The sequence below is a fragment of the Coffea arabica genome, chromosome 9e (assembly GCF_036785885.1).
Source record: "Coffea arabica cultivar ET-39 chromosome 9e, Coffea Arabica ET-39 HiFi, whole genome shotgun sequence".
Lineage (NCBI taxonomy): Eukaryota > Viridiplantae > Streptophyta > Magnoliopsida > Gentianales > Rubiaceae > Coffea > Coffea arabica.
The window spans coordinates 13,356,686-13,380,658 of NC_092327.1; the positions used below are offsets into that span (position 1 = coordinate 13,356,686).

General features: G+C 34.2%; 1 protein-coding gene and 1 long non-coding RNA gene across 18 annotated transcripts; one reads left to right on the forward strand and one right to left on the reverse strand.

Moving 5' to 3' along the window:
- Positions 1–1,381: 1,381 nt before the first annotated feature.
- On the forward strand, positions 1,382–4,620 carry LOC113709455 (uncharacterized). Its single transcript, XR_003452708.2, has 3 exons — positions 1,382–1,803; positions 3,763–3,818; positions 4,420–4,620. It is a non-coding gene; the product is annotated as an uncharacterized lncRNA (long non-coding RNA).
- Positions 4,621–7,360: 2,740 nt separating this feature from the next.
- Positions 7,361–13,480, reverse strand: LOC113709453 (uncharacterized). Of its 17 annotated transcripts, none has more exons than XM_072066100.1 (5): positions 12,973–13,480; positions 12,168–12,338; positions 9,706–9,825; positions 9,510–9,580; positions 7,361–7,587 (listed from the first exon to the last, which is right to left on the reverse strand). In XM_072066100.1, the coding sequence occupies exons 1-4, from the start codon at positions 13,159–13,161 to the stop codon at positions 9,533–9,535; spliced, it is 528 nt and encodes a 175-aa protein (XP_071922201.1). In that variant the 5' UTR covers positions 13,162–13,480; the 3' UTR covers positions 7,361–7,587; positions 9,510–9,532. The 17 variants fall into 17 exon arrangements, with proteins under 17 accessions (XP_071922201.1, XP_027088021.1, XP_071922199.1 ...); XM_027232220.2 differs by having other exon boundaries at positions 9,697–9,825; XM_072066098.1 differs by having other exon boundaries at positions 9,693–9,825.
- Positions 13,481–23,973: the final 10,493 nt, after the last annotated feature.

A 23,973-nucleotide genomic window follows, 5' to 3' on the forward strand; every position in this document is an offset into this window, starting at 1 on the left:
TAAGCACAAAGGATGTTGAAACTGCTATCGGACGCACAAGAAGACTGCATCGGACGTTCGACAACCTTTGCACAATTTCGGACGCATGAAGAACTTCATCCTCGAACGTCCGAAGATATTGAGTCATTCCCTCTAATCTCACTGACCTCGATCGGAGGCACATCATCAGAACACCAGACGCCCGACAAGCGTTGCAACACTTCGAACGCAAAGCCTTGGAGGCACCGGACATTCGAAAAGAATTGAAGAAAAATTTTCAGTTTCACCTCCTACCTTCGGACGCATACATTGAAGGTACCGGAAGTCTGAAATAATTCAAGAAAATTTCTTGAGGTCACTGCCTACATTCGGACGCAAGAAATTGGTTTACCAAACGTCCGACACTACTAACAGCTAGTTGACTCTTCAGCTGCCTTCTATCCGTTGGAAGCATTAATTGAGGAATTTTTTGGTCCCATAAAAATAGAACAAAATCAACCACTTCAAAACAACTTTGCACATTGAGATTACATGAGATTTAGAGTGATTTTAGTATGAAAATACTCTTCAAAGAAGATTTGTTCTCTTAGTTGTGTAATTTTCGATAAGCTTTTCTAATGTGATTCAATTACTTCAATAGTGTAGGTTTGTGAGGGTTATCCAAGTGATAGTAAAACTTCCTTGCTTGACCAAGTGTGGCTTGAGGCAAGGAGGAAGTGATCATTCCTTTGTACACAAAAGATTGGTTGTAAGTTGATCAACTTGAAGAAACTTGCTCTATAAAGTGATATTCAAACTCAAAAGGAGTTTGGTATTTGGTTTGATACTCTATCTCTTTTACTTACTGTCTTGATATATAAACTGATCATCTCTTCTACTCACAAGCACTTGTCCTTTCTCATCAATTGCTCCATTGTGTGGTCTTTTAGAAAAAGAGGGCAAGTACTCAAAAAGTGACTCACAACTTGGCCAGTTTTTAAACCACCTAATTCACTCCCCCTTTTATATTGTTTTCGATCCTTACAAAAAACTAGCAAGAAAAACAAAAATAGTATAAGAAATCAACGGGGGTCTTGTTTGTGAGAACTCGAGAAAATTATGAGTATGCCTTGAATTTATTTTATATTATTTACTTGGTTATTATAAATATTACATATAAAAAATAATTGGTTAAATTAAATGTCTAATTGAATTTCTATAAAATTGAGAATTTAGAAATATTCTAGAATGGTGGAAAATTTTCTTATAGGGATATACAAATTAGAACAAATAAAGTTAGGGGTCAATGCATCAAATAATAAAACTATAGCTCTTAGTAAGCAAATAAGCTAAAACTAAAAGATCAAACCAACCTTGAATTTCGGTTAAACTACCATGCAGCCAACAAGCAAGCCATTAGAATTCTAAAATAGGAACCGAGAGAAGGAAATATTTGGAGAGTTTGGTCACCGAGTGGAGCAGCTTTGAAGTGTGTAGCACCGAATGGAAAATTGACCACCGAGTAGCATTTCCTTCTTCTGATTCTTGAGCCTTCTAAACAGAGAGATAAGTGACTAATAAGAGGAGAAAATCTGTTGGCTACTTCAATTGACCGACTGCAGTTGAGAGAAAAGAACCAGGCCGTTCCTTCCTTTCTTCCTTTCTTTCTTTCTTTTTGAAACAAACTGAGGAAGTGGAACTAGGCGTGAGGAGAGGAAGTCGATTAACTCCATCAGCTGCTAAGCATAATCAAACAAACGAAAGCAAGGAAACGGGACAAATAGTGAGAGCAGACCTGGAAAGAAATCTGAACCGTCTGCAATTCCTAACTCTTAAAGGCAAGAGGTAAATTTCTGTGACTAATATCTACTTACTAAGTATAAATAAGTGTATATTTGAATTGCAAGTGAGTTTTAGCAGAGGAAAGCGTGCTTCAACTGAGGGAAAATTCTGGTTTGAAACTCAAATGATCATTGACTGAACCTGTGAAAACTAAGTGATGATCGACTGAAATTGCAGGCTGTTATCAATGGAAAAATGGAAGAATATTATAGGAAATGCATGTAAATGTTTATTTATGATATTATTTAAAGTTTAGCCATAGAAACTTGTGAAAGTTGGAACCTTGAGTTGAAAATAAAGAAAGAAAACCTGCTGGAATTCTTTTAGCTCATCCGAGTGGGGAAATGGAAAAGTTTCAGCTGACTTTTATGAATAATGACTCTAAAATTCTGTGTTAATCTGTAAAATGTTGGATAACATCTTGATTTCTTCATGCATCAGAAATTTGAGCATAAGATGGAGGGATTTAGTAGAAGAAATTCGTCTTCATGTATTGCATGCTACTATGCAGCAGATTTACAGCCGAGAGAAGATATAAATATCAGTTCAGTTTTTTTCTTGAATTTTGGTTATAAATTTCCATGTTTTGTTAAGGTTAATCTGTAGTTGAATAATCATCCCCTGCATGTTTAGTTGGAGCATGAAACTGAAGAGAAAACTATGAGAAAACATCAAATGTTAAACTGCTACATCGCTGGAAAATTTTGTTAGAGCCGAGGAAATGAGAGTTGATTATGCAACTTGTTGTTTGAAATTTTGGAGGCACTTACTAGTAAATGCATGAGATATGTCTCATATATTGACCTAAAAGATATTTGCCTTTGAAACTAATAAAAACCTTGGAAATCCTAGCTGAAATTTTTGAAGAAAGTTGATGGAACCTGCTAGAATGGCCGAGAGAAAGAGAGATGAACTTTTGATCAGTCTTTCCATTGAATTTTAGTTGTGAACTTTTATATGTTCTGTTTAACGCTACTTTGTAGCTTGATAATCCTGTTTTGCATGTTGAGTTGGAGTTAACACAGAAGAAATTAAGGAAGTGATTGTATGTTAAGTTGCCATTTTAATGACTGATGCAATTAGCTGATGACAGATTAGTATATATGGTTTCTTGGCTGGACAATTTGCTGGAACTAGGTGTTATCTGCCTTGGTTTATGCTGGACCGAATGTATACTAAGTAATTAGTGTTTTAAACAAGAAAAGGGTGGAGTTTTGTTGAACATTTTGAAATGTTTGTGCTGGAATTCTTGCCTTGCTGACCGAATGTGTGAGGAAATGAAACTCTCATGAGATTTTCGAAAAAGTCAGGTTAATTGGTTGTGAATCTATATGGAGCATTTTATAACATCTTGACCCTGTATTTCCCATTCATTTTAGTGAACTTGAGTCCTGAAAAGCTGATGAATTTTGAGAGAGATTAAACAACAAAGTTGAATGGAAGTTGATTTGGCCGAGAGAGAAGAAATGAAAAGTTTAACCAGGTTTACTCTTTAAGTTGGATTGAAAATGATTTAATCTTAGTTTAAAAATCTCACAAGACTTTAAATTTGGTGTAGATGTATATCTTCATCGTTTTGAGCCAATAAACTTGATAAATTTTGAAGAGAAATGTGAGAGACATTGCTGGAATTTGTATCTTGTTTAATAAGTCAAAAGACCTGGTTTCTAGTGATCTAAACTCCAAATTTGGTGGGTGATTAGTGGCCTTATATGAATTGTATATTTACCTTAGGATAGTAAACCGGTTTCGTGCATGACTTTAACCCATAAAAGAGAGATATATGAGATAATAAAGTATCCTAAAATAGTTATTTCTAAAACTTTCTTTATTAAGAGCCAATGTTGAATTTTAATACAATAAACCTAAAGGTATAGAAGTAGTAAAAGGACAATGCTGCTTTCTTTTAAAATTTCACTAAAAGAGTAGTTAAATAATTATGGCAATTATAACTTGTCTCAGGAGACAGCGGTGTGCCAGAAAGCAATTCCGAGATCGAAGTGTAATTATTGATTAGGGTGAGTGTTTCCATATTTGTGTGTTTAAATTGCTTATGTGTTACTTAAATGATGTTTATATGATTATGCCAGTGCTTTATTATGAAGTGTTTTCAATTGTCCCTCGCCTTCTAAGTCGGGTGTTTACTTTATCACACTTGACTTAGTTTGAGATTGAAGGTTGATAATTGACCAAGTGTTATTGTAAGTGTGCATGACTGTAAGCCGTGCGTGTATTTTATCACACCGGCTGAACTGAGCCCCAAAACCCTTTGTTCAACGGACTATTCGAGCCAGCAAAAGAGCTTGGTCGGATATGACGGTAGTTTTGGGTAAGTGTATTGATATGCTTGAATATTACCACGGAGTAGCAGATTACTGATATGACCATCTAAGTAAGGGAAGTGTTTACTTTTTTGGAGGTTATAAGGAGGAGTTTGGCGAAGTGTGTAGTACATTGAAGTGACTCTAATATGAGCATTGTATCCTTTTAACAGTGATTACTCAGTGAACTGTTTCCTTATTTGTTTAATTTTGCTACTTGTTTAAGTGTTTAATTGTTTGTTGCTTGTATGGAACCTCACTGGGTTTCGCTCAAACTTTTAGTTTGTTTTCATTACAGGAATTGAAGTTTGAAGGATGATCAAGTTGAATTAGGAAGTTGTTTTGGAACATCCATTAGTATGCATATATTGTAGTCATTATTTCCTTTATACCTTGAAATGGTCGAACCTTTTATCATGAGTTTGGTGTGGTATTAAGAATGGATGTTTAGAACATGTAATTTATTTTTTTTATTGGATAAATTTATGTTTCAAGTTGATTGGAATTGTGCTTAGAATTGAACGTTCAGTTGTTTAATGGAAATCTTATCTTTGAAGTTAATGTGAGTGAGTGAATCTTGACGAGAGCTTGACGAGAGCCAAGCAGGCGGTCCGCTAACTTCTAGGGTACGTCCTAGAAAAAGGTGAGATCATCACATTGTCAGACAAAAACTCTAATAAATAACAGAATTTTAAATTTATCAAGGAAGAAAGAACAAACTAAAACTTGTAAATGTGAAGAGTAATCGCGCTCGATGCTCGGATCGTTTACACCCTACCTACGACTCTAGAGGCTAAAATTCTAGAATGACAAGCACCAAAAAAAGATTTGCATGTTTAATAGGCAAAAGTGGTAAATGGTGCTTTCATCCATTTAGCTATTTCAGGGACCGTAGGTATCAAATTACCTCAACAGTAACATATACAACATAAACTTCAAGTTTGTTGGCTATTCAAAAAAAAAAAAAAAAAATCATTCAAATGTAGTGCCATCCAATGCGATAAACAGGCCAAAACTAATTTCAAGAAAGAGAAAAAGAATATAGACATATATATGCACACATGCACACCCACACACACATAAACACACCCTGACATTCAGCGAGCATTTAGCATGTCAAGTTGTTTCTGGATTACATCAAGTTCCCTTTACCACCTCATAGGACAAGTCACTTGACTATTCATCAATTGGTATGTAAATATAAACAGCAATAAACCAAACATAAAAAAAAAAAAAGAGAGAAAAACTAGTGATTCTCAAATCTCAAAGAATAGGACTGGCAAAGAAAAAAGACAAAAACTACCCCCCCTGGTGGAATTATAATGAATAATAGAACCAAGCAACCAACATAGCCCCCATGCCTAAAAAGCTTGAAATATCACATCAAGAGAGGTGCAACTTCAGGGTGGTTTATACTTGGGAGCTCCAACAAAATGGTTTACATTTCAATTTTTGAACCCACAAGCAATGACAAAAATTATCACCAAGTAGTTATGCGATGCCAATGTTTATATCCTGCTTTGTACTACCATTGCATACACTGACAAATCACAAGCTATGTATTTCAAAAATAAGTATTTCCCTGCTCCCACTCAAAACATTTTTTTCTTTAGGCAACTCCCAATCAAAACATACCTGGTTAAAAAGATCATAACTTTGTTGAGAAGGAACAACTGATTCAATTCTATCATCACTGTTTAATGTATAGAAAACAATCTTTCACGAAAAAAATTCAAGATGTGTTGGTTTATAAAGAGAACTGATATTTCATTAATCTCTTAAATAAAATAGTCCATCTTTCACTAATATTCAAATGGCTTTACATCAACACAAGAAATTGTTGCAAGATTCTACAGAAAGAGGTTCAATAGATTCAAATGACATAAACTAATTTACCAGAGAATAGTATGAAATTAAGACCCATCTGCGTAATATTGCACACAACAGAGTTCAAGTAGAGTGGGCGTATTCAAAATACGGATCTGGATCAATATCCCAAAAGAAGTAAACCCACAAAACTAGCATTTGGAAAATTTCTTGCTCTTAGATATTACCAATCATAGGAATTTGCAGTATAGATTTTCCAAACCAGTAATTAAAAAATATTGACTCTTTTATGCACCTATTTAACTAAGTTTCAACCCCAAATGGGGAATGATACGACGAGCAGTACCAATGTAAAACACTTCTTCAAGAATAGGACAACAATATGAGCTCATCAGAGCTATCTGAAATCTACGGACATCAGCAACAATACACAAAATCCAGCAATTTGATACTACTAGGGCAAGTCTAGATAAGCTGAAGCCGTCATAACGAGATCCATTTGTAATTATTACTCAAATATTAACACGTAGACCAGTGAATCCAAAGCAGAATATTGGTTTCATAACCTAGCTTGCTACAATCTCATTAAGTGAAGTACAATTTTCAAGCTCTTTTTCTCCATAACAAATGTGCATAAGTGATAGAGATAAGTGGCAAAAATCTACTATGGTTTGTAGGAGGCGTGGGAAGGATGTGTCGAATGCCCAAGCATTGATTTGGCATGCTTTTGATGACAAGGAACCTTTGAGAGTAGGTTTGAATTCTATGGAGTTTGTTTTCTAATTTTCACCAGCAGGGGTATTTTAGTAATTTGGTTAGCTGCGGGAATTTTATGTTTATGGTAATTTTCTGCTTAGTAATTATTATTGGTAATTAGTATTTTAGTTATTATGGGGAATAAGAACGCTTAGCTTTCTAGCTCTCTACTAGAATTCTATTCTAGTTAGGAGTCCTAATTAGAATTGGAATTGGCTTTGTTCTAGTACCTATAAATAATGACTTCTCCACAAAGGGAAGTCAGATTTTATCGTTAATAAAATTTTCCTGCAAACTCAACGTCTTTTCTAAGGATTGTGTGATACATCCTAACTTTAGGTATGATGCCTAAAGACCCCTAGGAGTGATTCCTAAAAATTCCTAGGAGTGACTCCTAGAATTACTAATCAGATTTTCATCTTCTTAAGCTTATTTTCTCATCCTATTCCAAGTTACAATTTTAAATTTGGGTGAAATTCGATATCTGAGCTTTTCTACAAAGCTGTTGTGCCTACCAAGTCTTCGTGCTGCGTCAATAAGTTACAGCTTCTCGCCTGTTAAATCTTTGCGGTTATTGTAACATATGAAGCTACCAGTTTATAGTAATTAATAGATATTCAATATTTGGCATCAGAATGTAACTTTTGACTACAAAATCCTGCAACATCCAAAACATTGTATTACTGTAACACCTGCAAATAAAAGAAAACAAACTTTCCTGCCAATAAATGCCATGCAAGCACATCCACAAACACATTGAAGACAATATTCCATGTAGCCCACAGTGCAACACAGGTCTAAACTAGAGAATAATCAGGGGGAATTTTTAGTACATAGAACCTGTAATCTTAAGCAAAATATGTATTGAGACTCTGCATTCTACCTGTTACAATAGTTCATGTTTTCTAACTTCAAAACATGATGGTAACAACTAATTAAGATAAATTACAAGAATTCTAAAAACTGGAATCAACTTAGTAAGATAAAGAAGTATATCAAGTCATACATGTGACCTCTAGCATTCCATGTACATATGTAAATAGAAATTTATCAACAAAAACCAAGTAGAGATGGTAGAAAATTTGGCTCTGACACCAATAAATTTTATAACTCTGAGAAACTCAGGGAACATTTCTTGCAGAAACTGTAAATAGCTTTTACACTGCACCATTAGTGTTGCAAGGATCTGTAGCAATTTTTTGTGAGAAATGCGCATCAGGCACCATAACCATGGCCCATAAACTGCAGTACTGGATGTTGTCGATGTCAGTTTATCAAATAGATTCCATTAAATGATATCATTATTTTGACTGGTAAAGGGAGATGGTACTACTATGCACTATTCTGTAGCATTTTGTATGTAATTATTACTTAGACTTAACATGAGGGTTAGGCATAAGGATAATCTGTCATCATCAGATGAGTTGGACTAGGAATCAAGGATACTTTGTTGTTATGCAATTTGTGTCATACAATGGGAACTTTGGTGTTGGATTAACCGAAGTTTGTTTAAAGTACCATATTGCCTCTGTTTTGAAGTCGTGATCAGACCCTAGCTAGCTCAGCAGACTGACTTTTTGGAAACTAGTGAGTTTTTCATCACTCAGTACGCTTTCTCATCATCTTTTATCAATGAGCAGTGATGCTCTTTCATGTTTAAGTAAACTAGAAGTTTTATCCAATGCATGGCATAATATCCATAGCTATCAGCAAAAAACAATATTAAATTTTATTATTCATGCTTGTTTAAGGTAAAAAGCTTTTCAACATATATTATAGCCCTTATGGGGCTACAGCACTAAAATGCTAAAGACCACCATAGCCATTCTACATAAGTATGTAGTTGCATCTCAGACTAATGTCACCTAAAATAGCAAGCAATCCCTCTTACTTTTTACTTCTAAATGCCATGTTTCGTAAGTAACAATGCCAAGTAGAGTCTACAAATCATAGACATGAAGAACAGTGAAGTTTTCTATGTACTTCTTACTAAAATCCACAAATCAAATGTCATGGGGTAACCAAATTGTTGCCTATCCAGTTTTAGATTATCAAGCTGAAACAAATTGTTTTGCAACAATCAAGGATAAAGAAAATGAAACCCGTCTCCTTTCTTCCTTTCTCAGCAGTTCACTTCCCTTCTTTTATATTCTCTTTTGTCCCATTCTTTCTGATTTATCTTTTTCAAAGAAAGAAGAGATGGACCTGTGTTTATATAGCTAAAATCACATGTCAATCAAAACTAAGTCCTGAGCAGTAAGAACTGAATATTTCTCTAAAATTACATTGAATTTCCATGCATATACCTTCAGCTTCCAAAAAGTTATATCTGATGATTAAGAGGATTCCAGACTACACTAAACCTCTGATTTTGCTCAAGGGCTGAATCCCTAGAGTCCAAAATGGATAACGGTATCTTGATTTGTACTGTTTCCAAACATGACATACGTATATGGGGAAAGCCACAAGCTGGCCTGTAGCCAAGCAGTCAAAAAAGTTTTTCCACATCTGCTTCTCAATCCAAATACTAAAGTACACATGTATTTTCATCTACCATAAAAATAAAAAAAAAATTCTCTGATAACTTTCTATGCACTTAAACTGGGAAAGACAGCATAATATCATCAATGGCTGCCAGTTTACACATTAGGTGACATCACTCGGGTAAGCTGTTGGTTTAAGAGTACAAAATTTTAAAGCTAAAAACTTTAAATTGCAAAAAGAAAATCACAATCAAGTGTTGGAAATGTTTGGTAAGGAGTTCTGCAAGTCAGATAAATTAGAAAAGAAAGCTCATGATAGTACCTTGTAATTCAGTCAAATGGAAGCTATATCATAGTCGTTTCCAAGGCTGCATTTCTGTGAGATGTTTTGTCCTGAAAAGTTCATCATAAGCTTCTTAAATGAAAAAAGGAAAATGTAAAATGTGTTCTTAAGTATGACAAGAAAATGCATCATAAAGAAGAATTAAAAAGAAAAGAGCAATACCTACGTTACTTACAGTGTCAGACAGGTGATCCTTAAGAATGTACATTGACTGCAACTTTGCCTCTAGAGTATCTTTTGACAACTGGAACTTCATATCTAATTTTCCCAAGTTTGATCGTGCATCACCTTCAGGCTGAAAACAGAGTATAGTTGCATAGTGTCCTTAAGGCTCCATTTTAATCAATAAACCGGGGAAGTGAAAGAAAATGCATCAAAATATAATGGACAGGTGTGTCATAACTACGCACGCATACGTGTAAAAAGAGTCTAAAGAGTTGATAGGCCATCTCACAAGCAGCACTGAATGAAGAAAAAAATGCAAGTATTTTACTTTTACGATGACTATATGCTCTGTTTTCTAAAATTCTTTAACATGCTAAAATTTTCTTATCAGCTCATCCACCTGCACCTACGACCACTTTGATGATAACTAGTATTATTTTTGTCATATTTTGCATGCATCTTTATTGTCTTCTCTTTTTTCTTTTTTCTTTTTCACATGCTTAAACCCTTTCTCTTGCTCTTCCAATTTATAACCAGTAGATATGGAGGCGCACTCCATCCATATGCACTTCGTCAAAAATCATTATTAATTGCTGCAAGCATATCAAATTATTTACATAAGTAGATATAAGGAGAAAATGAAAATGTCGAGTAAGGAGTGGATGTTTATAGGGATGGCAGCGGATCGGGTATCTTCAAAAATCCCTCTTACCAAACCCTAACCCACATATCTAGATATTTTACAAAACCCTATCACGTAACCCTACTAGTTTTAACTTCCATTACCAAACCCTCTTCACTCATAGGTTCAAATTACCCATTGGGTACCCTCTACCCACAAAGCTTAGTAGTTCAAAAAAAAGTTAAACTTTATCAAACAAAAATGAAAACATACATCATGTTAAATTAACACACTATATAGAGTTTTAAACTTGAGTAAAGCCTAGAGTTTGCATGGGAAAAATCCAACATTTAATGAATGGTTAAATCAACATTCTTCTATTTTTAATCATAATTGTCTTCATTTGTGTTGGGTTAGAGTTGTATCTTATTAGATTATAAAAATTAAGAAATGTGTTATCAGACTATAAAATTGGAAACACACACACACACACATATATAAGGTATCAGATATAGGTTATCGGATTTTTAGGATTCTCTTTCCAAACCCTATCTGGTTACCCGTCGGTAACTCCTCATCAAGACCAAAACCCTAATTAATAACCCATTAGTCGTGTAATCGAATTAACCATTGGGTTGGATACCGGCGGGTATCGGATTTTACCCTATCCCTTGCCATCCCTAGATGTTTACTTCAATTTAAATGTCCTTGTACTAGGATCAGATGTGGTAGTAGATGAGAATGGGATTTCTACCCAATTAGTTATAGATAAAAATTAGATCTCAACCCAATTTGAATTTTGAGTTCAGACTTTTCAAGCGTAATATAACTATCTTTCTTGTTTGATCTACGAGAACAGTATATTTAAGAGTACATTTTAGTTTCTTAGCACAAGTTGAGCCTTTTAGTAAGGGTAACAGGGAATTCAAAAGGTGATACTGTTTGTTAACACCAAACACTCTCGCTTTATATATTGAACAGATTTGATACAAGTCATACTGACACATCAGCTATAGCTTGAACTCCATAACAGCTATAACTCTCTTTTGGTTGACTGTTTTTAAAAATATAAAAAAGAATCTTATCGCTATGCATCAATTGCTTGATATAGTAAATGTTGACTTGTACCTAATCTCCTATAGCAGAAACACAAAATGACACTGAGCATTGAATAAGATAGGTCTACAAATATAAAGTTTTTCATCTCTCTCTCTCTCTCTCTCTCTCTCTCTCTCTCTCTCTCTCTCTCTCTCTCTCTCTCTCTCTCACAAACAGACAGAGATAGTATCCATCCTCACAAATAAATTTACTTAAATGTTTCATATCATTGTCAGTAAAGTTTGTATATGCTAAAAAGAACCCAAAAACCATTTAGATGTCCTGAGATTAAGTCAGTACTGAGATCCAGCCATTAACTGTCATGAGTTGTGAAATTCCATGTCATAGAATTCATGTGGCAAGTTTGCCTACACTTGTGTTGAATAAAGCTCACTATTCTTCTCTAAAAGGAAAATTTTATAGTAAGGCAAAGAAATCAAATTACAGCCCATTAAAATAATTAGATACCTTTATAGTCCACACTTAGCACAGGGTTAAGAATGCCTGATAAAATAAATTTCCGTCCTAAAGGACTTACTTGTTTAAATTTACGACCAAGACGTATTTCCAATATGTTGGTACAAGTAATGTCCTTACAACTAAAATGACCAAACCCCACCTCACCACAGACCAACAAATACTCAAACTGAAAAGTAGATATGATTTTTGTTTGTGAGCAACTAGCTTTTAATCTTCCAGACAAACATGCATAAATACGATAAGGAAATTTCATACTGGTTGATATCACATACCTGATCTTTTAGTACATCATCATGCCACTCTCTGTGAAACTTTTGCAACAACAGGGTTAATAATCTTTGCAATTCCGGCAGCACCTCAGCTGGAAACAGATTTTGAATGTCATCTTTGTTGACAGTCTCGTAAACACACCTCCGGATTAAGATCCGAAGGCAAACCAATAGCTGCACAACAAGATAAATATCATTCATACCAGCTTCCTAATATAGGTATCAACAGATTTTCAGAGCCACAATAAACCAAAGATAAAATAAAAATCAATGAGCCACCATCAACTTTGATACCTCTCATATACCCCAAAAGGCATTAACAAATAATTACAAATTCAGGAAATTTTCTGAACAAAGAAAACTTAGGAATTTCGATTATGAAGATCATTTGCTCTGATTTCTCAACAGAATGTAACCTTGCACTATATTTTGTGAAAGATTACAGATTTCCTATATTTTAATTAAGCTTCAAGTGCGCACTTTTCACTAACTTTTCCCAAATTTTGTATTGTCAAAATGGCACTTGTAACTAATATTTCCTAATTATGGCGTCTATAAATGATGAAAAAGAAAGAAAGCAAAATGAATTAAGCATATTGGAGATGAACTAACTGAAAGAAGTGAGTAAAAACCAGTAAATTTTCGGTTAATTATTTTCTCTCTTCTAAAAGGGTTAAAGCATTTTATTCTACAGACTAAATAAATCAGCACACGCAAATAAGTAATTGCAAACAAACAATTGCAAAAGAGTCCGACTTATAACCAGAAAAATAAGAAATATTTTGAGAGAGGGAGAGAGGCAACAGACGGGATCGAGTTCGGCGTCGTTCTGAAGTTGGAGCATTTGTCGAAAGATTTGGCGGTCGGCGTCATCGAGACCGGTCTTGCGGGTGCGCCAAAGGGCTTGGAGAATATACTCGACTGATTCCTTGGAGTTGGCCCTCACCAAAACTGGCAAGTGCCGCCATAATCCATGGTTTCGGTCCGTCATCGCCATGATACTTATTTCACACTCTCAATCATGCAGAAAGGCACAAATTTCAAAGATGGGAATTGCGACTTGGAAGGACCGGTGCAGAGGGTAACGACTTGTTTTTTCCTCTTCTACTTGGGGCGTGAATTAACCGCTCGACGCGTGGTTTGATTTCTTTATATCGACCAACAATGCCCAATGATCTCTTACAAATGTACTAGGAGGCATAATCCACGCGTGAAATTCCTTGGCCTGCATTTAAAAAATTCAGGATTCCTGAAAAGTTTATTATTAGATGCATAGGTATTCATCTGAATCGCTGATAGTTCAATTCCCCGCATTCTCCCCTTAACCCCTTTGAGTCATCCCCTCCTCCTAGTATAGAGTAGAAATAGACATACATTAAAATTTATTGTGTCCGATAAAAATAAATAAATAAATAAACCACACGTCAACACATTAAAGTTCTATCTATATATGTTTAACTTTTGAAAAATTATGTAGAATATGCTTTTGAAAAAATTATGTAGAATATGCTATGTTATTGGTAATTTTCAATGAGCATTATATAATGGGAAAACAATTAAGAGTGAGAGTCTTAATTTAGAGATCATTTAGGATCCAATGATTTTGGTGTTTACACTTAAAAGTAAAAGAGTTGGTAAAATTCTATTTATATATGTCTAACTTTTAAAAAAAATAATGTTGAATAGGCTATTTTATCAATTATTGTGAAATGAGTATTACATGATGGAAAAACAATTAAGAATGAGAACATCTTGATTTAGAGGCCATGTAGGGTTGAGTGATTTTAATGTTTACACTTAAAGCAGAAGAGAGAAGAAAACAAATTTAGTTAATTTTAGAGATATTTTTTTTCTATCTAGCACAAATAAGTAGGAGACATTTCTTATTCTCAAAAAGAAATGAAATTTTACAAGTTAAATAATTCACTTTTGGGAATTGAGAAAAATGAGAAAGGAAAGGTTATGAACCAAGTTTAAGCGATCGAACAGTGCCATGAATTTGAACGATTTTTTTACAGTTTTTACTGATTTTTGACAAGAGAGGTTCTGTACTACTGACCAACACGAGAAGAAGGGATTTGGGGCAGGGACGGTAGCACAGACCAACACGAGAAGAAGGGATTTGGGGCAGGGACGGTCATCAGGTCGACCGTCCCTGAGCAGTCCTCTCACAAAAGGAAATGAGAGGACTGCAACAAGCCACGTATAATGGAGGCAGCAACAAAGGAAACGACGCTGTTTTAGTAAGTGAGTAGAGAAAAAAATAAATAAAAAAAACATTTCAGAGGCTAACGGACTCCGTTAAAATACCTCAGCTGTCCGTTCCAAAAATTCCCGCTCAAATTAATGAGGCACGACTCTTCATCTGAAATCTTCAAATGAAATAAAATTTTGGTCTCCCTCCAAAAACATATCTTGTAAACATTCATTCACAATTCCAGAGTATCAGCAAAATAATATCCCTACCCTAAATTGAAAAATTTCAAATGAGAGATTTTTGGAGAAAGTGTTGCAGAAATATAGTATCATCAATCAGTATACTGAAGGAACACAAGAAGTAACTATTGTGGGACAAAAATTTTTCATAAAGGCTGCAAAAAGTCAGAAATTGGTGAGATCTGAAGCAGAAATAGACTCAATCGAATTGGACTAAACCCCAAAGGTAAGAATATTGCAAACTCATTGCACTATTGGCTTATTTTACGACAGAAGGGGGATGAATTTACTTGTATGATTTTGTTCATACAACTTGTTTAAGACAGTGTGACATGAGTAATGAAATTGGAACTCTGGTGAAAACTCCTAAGCAAGGAAATCATATGGATAGCACAAATTAGATACATTAAGAGCCAACTTAAAGAACGTATGCACAGGGAACTTATGCATGCCAAGTGTTTGTAAATTTGACTCAATAGACGAATTAAATGACTTAGGATGTTTATAGATATATAAAATAACAGGGAGAGTGTGAAGGCAATTGTTCCTTGCTTTTTTTTTTATTCTTGTTGCAGGATAGCAGTGACACCATATAGTTTAAACTATATTACCGACTGTGTATGGGCACTTACATCACAGTAGATTGACACATACAAAGATAAAAGATAAGCAAAGCGAGTTATTGTAAATTCCACGAATGAAATATAGAGTACAACACTGTAATGTCTAACTCACAATGCGTACATTTATGACTATAAACCGTAACTGTCATCTAACAACATGTATATTATCGGAAACCTATTGTGCACAACTGTGACACTATGCGACCATTACTCACATATATGATTTTGTCATAGGTTTTAGAATCCGAAAAATCTACCTAAACAAGGATTAGGATGGCTTGACAACATCAAGAAGGTACACTTATTGAAAGGTATTCCATAACATGATTACAATGATATTTACCTACTCGTAATTGCTTTTAAAGTATGGTGTAACTTGTTGCAAGATATAAATTTTACTACTTGTAATTGCTTTTAGAGTATGTCGTAACTTTAAATAACTTGTAAGATTTTGTCTAGCCAAGGTATGTGATGTACACCGTATTTATTGGAATGTATAGCATGTTAGTCATTAATAACATTTATATCAGATGTTTTTACTAGATGGTTATTTGTTACAATCGTCTATGAAATTGACCAATAGTTCTTACGAGAGTGCATTAAATTAGATAGATAGTTTACTTCAATGAATGACAAGTACATACATACTTAGTGAATGTATAATCTGATTGAAATAATGTACACCGTGTAACCGACCAAATACAATGTGTACAAATTATTGAATATGCAGTTAGTTGTCCACATGCATATTGCAATTAGCCGTCGTAGTCACAACTTGTATTGATTTTTAGTAAATATTTTTTACTTGTATGAGTAGTACTGACTTGTCTGTAAATACCTTATACAGTGTGATGTATAAATACAATTAGTTTACTAAAATGTACGTCATTTTAGGTATTAGTTACTTGAATGTGCATATTTATAAAAGATAGTGTAATGGTATGCATACCTTTGAAAAGGTTATTGGTGCCTTGACCAATTTGGGCATCTCCTTACAAGCTGCAGTAGATGTGTAATATTACTTGTACGAGTAATACTAATTTGCCTATAAGCACCTTATATGGGGTGATCTATGAGGTACAATCAGTTTACAAAAATGTACATCATGTTAGGTATTAGTTACTTGACTGTGTATATCTGTAAAAGGTACTGCAATGGTATGTATAACTTTGAAATGATTATTGACCTAGATAAGGTGTGTGATGTACACCATATTTATCAGAATGAATAATATGTTATTCATCAATACGATGCATAGAAATTGTTAAACATGCGGTTATTTACTCACATGCATATTGCAATTAGTCATCACAGCAATATGCATAGTTTGCAATATGCATGGTGCAATGGCATGCATACATTTGGAATGATTATTGATGTTTTGGCCCACTTGTGCATCTCCTTGTAGGCTGCAGTGGGTTTATAATTTTATCTATATGAATAATACTAATTTATCTATAAGCATCTTACACGGAATGATGTATGAGGTACAATTAGTTTATAAAAATATACATTATGTTAGATATTAGTTACTTAACTGCGTATATCTATAAAAGGTAGTATAATTGTACACATAAATTTGGAACAGTTATTTAGCCCTTTTATCAATTTATGCATCTCCCTATAGTAGATGTGTAATTTTACTTGTATGAGCAGTCTTTGTTTGTCTGTGAGTATCTTACACAGGATGATCTATGAGGTATAATCAGTTTACAAAAATGTACATCATGTTAGGTGTTAGTTACTTGATATGTAAAAGAGAGATTAGATCGTTGAACCCATCGTTACTTGACTATGTATATATGTTAGGTGTTAGTTACTTGAACGCTACATCGTTGAACCCCAGTTGTGAGTATGAAATTTGGACTGCATCTTGTAATGTGTTAAATTTTTTCAGCATCATATCTAAATTGGTATGACGAGCCAGTACACTATTACTGATGTCTTCTACTCGCCTATGTTATTGGTTGTAGGAAAAAAATTTAAAAATGAAAAAATTCGACAAGCAGTCTGATGCCAGCTTATCTGCTAAGCTGAAAAAGCTATTCAAGATTTGCTAACAATACAGGGGTTGATCCCGCGAATTGTGAGTGGGTATGCAATTAGCACCTTTAACCTAAGACTTTTTTATTAGATGTTGAATATCCAAAAATGTAGAATCAGGTTACATACCTTTTCTGTGTTATTTTATTTTTATACCTCATTCGTTTTAGATACTTGTTCCGGTATGCACAGAGGGGTATTGATTTGTTTACAGCTTTGATGTCTCACAGAGACAAATGTACCTGCTAGATCCTAATAGCGATCAAGCAAAGAGTAAAGACATAAGTGTACTTAATTGACTGATATGTTGGACTGTCACCTAAATGCATTACAAGAGAAGGGAACTATATTGTAGTGTTTCTAATCTGCTTGACATAATCTTTGGTGCTATAGAAACATGCCTTGGGGTTGATCGTGGCGACAAAGTTTGGCCTCGCTATTGACTTCTCCAGTTTCTCGTTTGCACTTGCCGATGTCTCTCATCAGTCACCAAATAAAGTATAAATAGTTTTACTTCTCACATGTTTAATTGTTACAGCTGCAAATATTTTATTACAACATATAAACTCCAACCTCTCTAATGTGAAGTCAACATGAACAGTTGTGATAGTGGTATTTTCATCATAACATTCCTAGAGCATTGGAGCAGAAGATTAGCTGTTTGGCTTACAAAGGTATTATAATTTGCTTATATTTTTTTCCTAATTTACATCTGGAATTGTGGAAAATAGTTGTTACCATGGACATGAAAAATTACTATTATGTTTAAATTGGATAGGAAAATGTTGGCAAGTATTGAGTGCTGTACACAACTTGATTGTGTACCTCAGCAAAGAACTCTAAGCTTTTGGACAGCTTTTCAAACCTGAAAGAAGCAAGACGGGCATGGTAGGATGTTGGTAATGCTTGAATTTCATTAAGTAAGATGCGACTGTAGTTTGACAAAATTGAATCTTCTCCCATTTGTACATTGTTATGTGTACCTTGTAGCTTTTGAATTGGTGTAGACTAGAATCAGGTCCGATGAGAAGGACTACGTTAACCTTGTTGTATGTTAATGGAACGTTTAAATTAATAGTTTTCATATGTACATCAGTGTACCTGTTGTTAAATTTGGACGACGAACACATCACAGTATGGGGTTCATACATGTCTCCCCAAAAATTGTGCTAAAGTTTGTAACTAATTTGCAACACGATGTAACACGAAACAAGACTCTTGGCACTACAAATTTCACGCTTTGTACATAAGTATTCTGATCCGACATGGTTCAGGCGCTGTATGTGACTCTATAGCTTCCACTTCCGTGATGTACTAGTTGGCCTTATATGCATTGGGGTTTGATATTTTACCATATTAAAGGGTATTACGGACTATAAAAGGCCTCCCTTGTAGGCGTATATCCCTTACACAGACTCCAGTTTGTTCGTCCCCCTTTCATTTTCGCCTGCATTGTTATTCAACTTCACACTTCCAATTTCTCTTTATATTAAAGCGGCAATGGACCCGTGTACTCGATTCATTTATTTTATCTTCAACCTCCCTATAACAAGGATTACAGTCTCATCAATACAGTGTTCAGTTTTAAATCAAGCTCTTGTGAGCCAATTAAAAGCATCCAGGTTTGCTTGATGTTTGGAAAGATCTCGCTATTTTAATGAGATACTCGAGAAGGTCTCGCTACATCAAATATTTTGGAGTTCGAAATGATCATCTCTGTATTCTCATTAGATACTTCATAAAGTGCCTAAGAAATTTAATGTGTCGGAGGGAAGAATTATTGTTTGTGCCAAGGGCAATTGCACAAGCAAAAGAAAAGGAAAGGTTTATCGGATGTTAACTAGTTGTAATATCACTAGTTGTAACATTGAGGAATATCACTAGTTGTAAAATCACTAGTTATAATATCACTAGTTTTAACTAGAGAAGATGAAAAGCTGCCGATTGCAAATTCATTAGTTGTAATGAATTGTAACATACACCTAACTGGTTGTAACTCAATCTGTACATCTCGTTATGACTATTTGTTGCATTTTAAATATTAGTTATCCCACTTTCAAATTAGTTGTCCCAACGAAGTATCATGTTCTTCTGTGAAACTGTTACTTGGCATGTGGTCGTGTGGAACCAATCCCAGATGCCAATTGTAACTTTCTTTTCGTACTAAAGGAGTGATACCTAATGAAGTTCTTATAATTCTATCTGTAATACTCATCGTTAATACAATTGTAAATCACATATCTAAGTTTTAACATAAACGAACATGACAAGGTGTCTGTACAAGCACATCAATAAGTTGTAACAGCTTATGAACTTCTTGTATCCTATATATGCGGCATTCCCTGGTAGGGACAACATGACTGCATTTAGTAAATGTTCATCTACAAACACCGTAACTCTGGTATTAAACATCTTCATGTCAGAAAAATCTGATGTAGACACCTAATGTCTAAAAAATCTGGTACTAGACACCGCAAATCTGGTGCTAGACACTTAATGTCCGAAGTAATTTTAGAGTTACTGTCAACAAGCACTAATTCATTGAGAGATTGTATACTAAAACAAGCTTACAATACGGAACCGATCAAAACTGAGCAATATCTTCTCTGGACAAGTACAAACATCAGTAAATGAGGTGAACTTGGAAAACGGATATTTGGAACAACCAATTGTTTTGTATTCATAAAAATTGTAGGTACATATCATTCATCAACCTGCAACTGAGGGGAGTTGACGTCAACAGTTAGTCGCAATCCCTAGGTGTTATTTCTTTCCTGAAACGCGTAACGATGGCAAATCAGTCAATATAGTTAATGGAACATACGGTTAATGATATATGCTGTCGAAGTATCCAATTAACAAGATACTATAAATATGTGATGTAATGATAAAAGTTTATCACCTAGGATGATGGTGAAAATACATGATATGCATCCTTATCACAGTGTGTTGAAATTGCCGCACGCTCCGCCTACTTTGTATAATATAACTATTCAACTATCAACAACATATTAGCAATGCCTATACTGCTCAGTTACAAAGCTAAATTGGACTAGACGTTATAACAAAAATGATATTTCAGATCATTAAGATATCTCTGACGGAGTTATACTTAAAAAATATAAAAAATTTGAGGTGCATCTATTCTGTAGGGACACTTCAATGAGGCCCCTGATTAGCCAATCGGTGGACTTTCGGATAATACAAAATAATATGACATTAAAGCATTAAATGTTAACTACAAAATATGCATGCTTCGACAACATTCGGGTGCCCACCATTACAATTAAAGAAAAAGTAGCTCTACGATACGAAAAAAGGACTTTATTTTATCTACTAAATGTATGCATACCGTTGGACTTTCCTTGATTTCGAGAGCAACAACGTTTGGAGAGCCATTTACTGACTGGCTCATTGAATGCATCTACGAGTTTTGTCTGGGCCAAATAATTGTATAAGACAGACAAAAAAGGTATATCAGGAGGGATGTCAGCCTTAACAAAATCATCACACAATGTAACATCATCATAATTAATTGTGCTGTTAGAAACATCCAAATAAAAGTTAAAACCATGCCCATTTTATACTAACCGAAACTAAGTCAGTTGATGAACTATTTTAATATCATTACATTAGTGAAATACTAATTTACAATACCATACCAGTTTTACTTCATGGTCACTATTTATTCAGATAAAATAATATTTCTCCAACATGATGTTAAGGAACATTGAATTGTAACCAATTTCTTTCATTAGGTAAATCCAGCTAAACAATATGTACATAGCGTAACACATTTATCTACAATCTACACTCATATCAAATTTAAAAGAAATCCTCTTTAATTAATTCATTGCTATTGCATGAATAGGTACCAAATTTCTAACATAAGGTAGCAACTGGCAATGTTTAATTAATAAAGTGTGCAGTTTCCTCCCCCTTTGTGTTCATTATTTCTTTTTTCATTTCTCGCTCCAATGTGATTCTTTACGTTTATAGATGCCAAATTATGTTAGAACCCACTTAATTAGAGATACATAAGAGTATTTCTTAACTACTAGTAGTTTATCTCAAAAAATATTTACTATCAAGAAGTATAGTTAGCCACAATTACTCAGATATCTCATAATCCTAGAAGAATCCCTCTTTAGAGATCCATGAGTGTATTTCCCAATCATAAGTAGTTTATCTCAAAAAATATTTGTGATCAAGAAGTACAGCTAGCAACAATCACTCAGATACCTTGTAATCTTGAAGGAATCCCTCTTTGTTGTACTCCCTATTTCATTCGTGTAATTTACAATGACTCAATTTACTTATCTTTATTTTTGTATGTGTTAATCTACTATGATCAAGAAGTACAGCTAGCCACAATCACTCAGATACCTTGTAATCTTGAAAGAATCCCTCTTTATTGTACTCCCTATTTCATTTATGTAATTTACAATGACTCAATTTGGCTATCTTTATCTTTGTATGTGTCAGTCTACTGTGATGTGAGTACCCATACACAGTTGGTAATGCAGTCTAAATTGTACGGTGTCACTACTATCTTGCAACAAGAATAAAAAAAAAAGCAACAATTACCTTCATATTCTCCCTATTATTTTATATGTTTATAAACTTCCTAAGTCATTTAATTCGTCTGCTGAGTCAAATTTACAAACACTTGACGTGCATAAGTTTCCTGTGCATACCTCCCCCAAGTTGGCTCTTAGTGTATTTAACTTGTGTTATCCACAGTTTCCTCATTTAGGAGTTTCGTCAGAATTTCAATTTCATTATTCATGTCACACCATCTTAAACAAGTTGTACAAACAAAACCATGCAAGTAAGTTTATTCTTCTTCAGTCACAAAACAAGCCAAATATTGTGATGAGTTTGCAATATTCTTACCTATGTGATTTAGTCCAATTTGATTGAGTGTATTTCTGCTTCAGATCTCACCAACTTTCACCATTTTGTAGCCTTTATGAAAAATTCTTGTCCCGCAGCAGTTATTTCTCGTGTTCCCTCAGTACATTGACTGATGACACTATATTTCTGCAACACTTCTTCCAAAAACCTCTTATCTGAAACCATTTTACAACACTATCACAATCTGAATCTATTGTTACTATTTATTCACATAAAATAATACTTCTCTAACATGATGTCAATACACACTGAATCGCAACCAATTTCTTTTACTAGGTAAGTTTAGCAAAATAATATGTGCATAGTGTAACACATATATCGTACAATCTGCACTTATACTAACCAAGTTTAAAAGAAATTCTTTTTAATTAATTCACTACTATTGCATGAATAGGTACCAAATTTCTAACATGAAGTAGCAACCAACAATGTTTAATTAATAAAGTGTGCAGTTCCCTCCCCCTTGTACCCACTATTCTCTTTTTTTATTATTTTCCACTCAAATGTGATTCTCTATGTATATAGATGTCAAACCATATTAGAACCCACTTAATTAGAGATACATGGGAGTATTTATTAACTATCGGATACGGGACAAGGACGGTTGCCAGTTTAATTGTTCTTGAACAATGTAACTTCTTTTGAATATTTTGTAGTTCTATGTAAATTTCTTGCACATTCTTACAATAGAGGTGTGATATTGTGTTATTGTTCATGTGGATCTCATATATAATAATTCATCGCTGTTGTTAAATTTTACAAGTAGTTCATATAAAGTTACACATTGTTCAAAAAATATTACATCATTCCGAACAGTTGTTACTGGCAACCGTCCAGACCCTGCATCCTCAACTATCAGCAATTTATCTTAAAATATATTTGATATCAAGAAGTATAGTTAGCCATAATCGCTCAAATATCTCATAATTTTGGAAGAGTCCTTCTTCAGAGATACATGAAAGTATTTCTCAACTATTAGTAATTTATCTAAAAAAAATGCTATTAAAAAGTATAACTAGCCACATTCACTTAGATACCTTGTAATCCTGGTAGAATTTTGTTGTACTCCTTATTTCATTCGTGTAATTTACAATGGCTCACTTTACTTATCTTTTATCTTTGTATGTGTCAGTTTACTATGATGTGAACGCCTATTCACAGTCAGTAATAAATTCTAAACTGTATGGTATCACTACTATCCTACAACAAGAATGAAAAAAGCAAGTAATGATTACCTTCATACTCTTCTTATTATTTTATATGCTGATAAACTTTCCAAGTCATTTAATTCGTCTACTAAGTCAAATTTACAAACACTTGGCACGCATAAGTTCCTTGTGCATACCTCCCCCAAGTTGGCTCTTACCTTAGGTGACAAATCATTAGATGTAGTTCAGAACATGGTTCAGTGACATTACCTTCGTCGAATTGGGGGATTATGTTTCACCAACGTCGGATGGCACAGTTGCTGTTACTTAGTTGTTCGACAAAACTGGAGACTGTTGTAAATGTATTTCCTCTATTCCCTTCTACTTTGCTGCCTGCGCTGGAAAGGATGCAGAGAAATTGTCCTAACAATTTTTAACCTCATTCAATTGTTGCATTTCCTCCTAGAGATGTCTACAAAGATAAATTGGTCCTTCCATCTTCACTCAAAGTGCCTCATGAGCTTGGCTTCCTCTTAATAGATTTGGCCTCCTTTCTTCTTCTCATAAACATGCCCTAAATTTCTCCTCCCACTTCAATGTTTGCATTTTTATCTCTCAATTATTTTTGACAAATATCTGTAG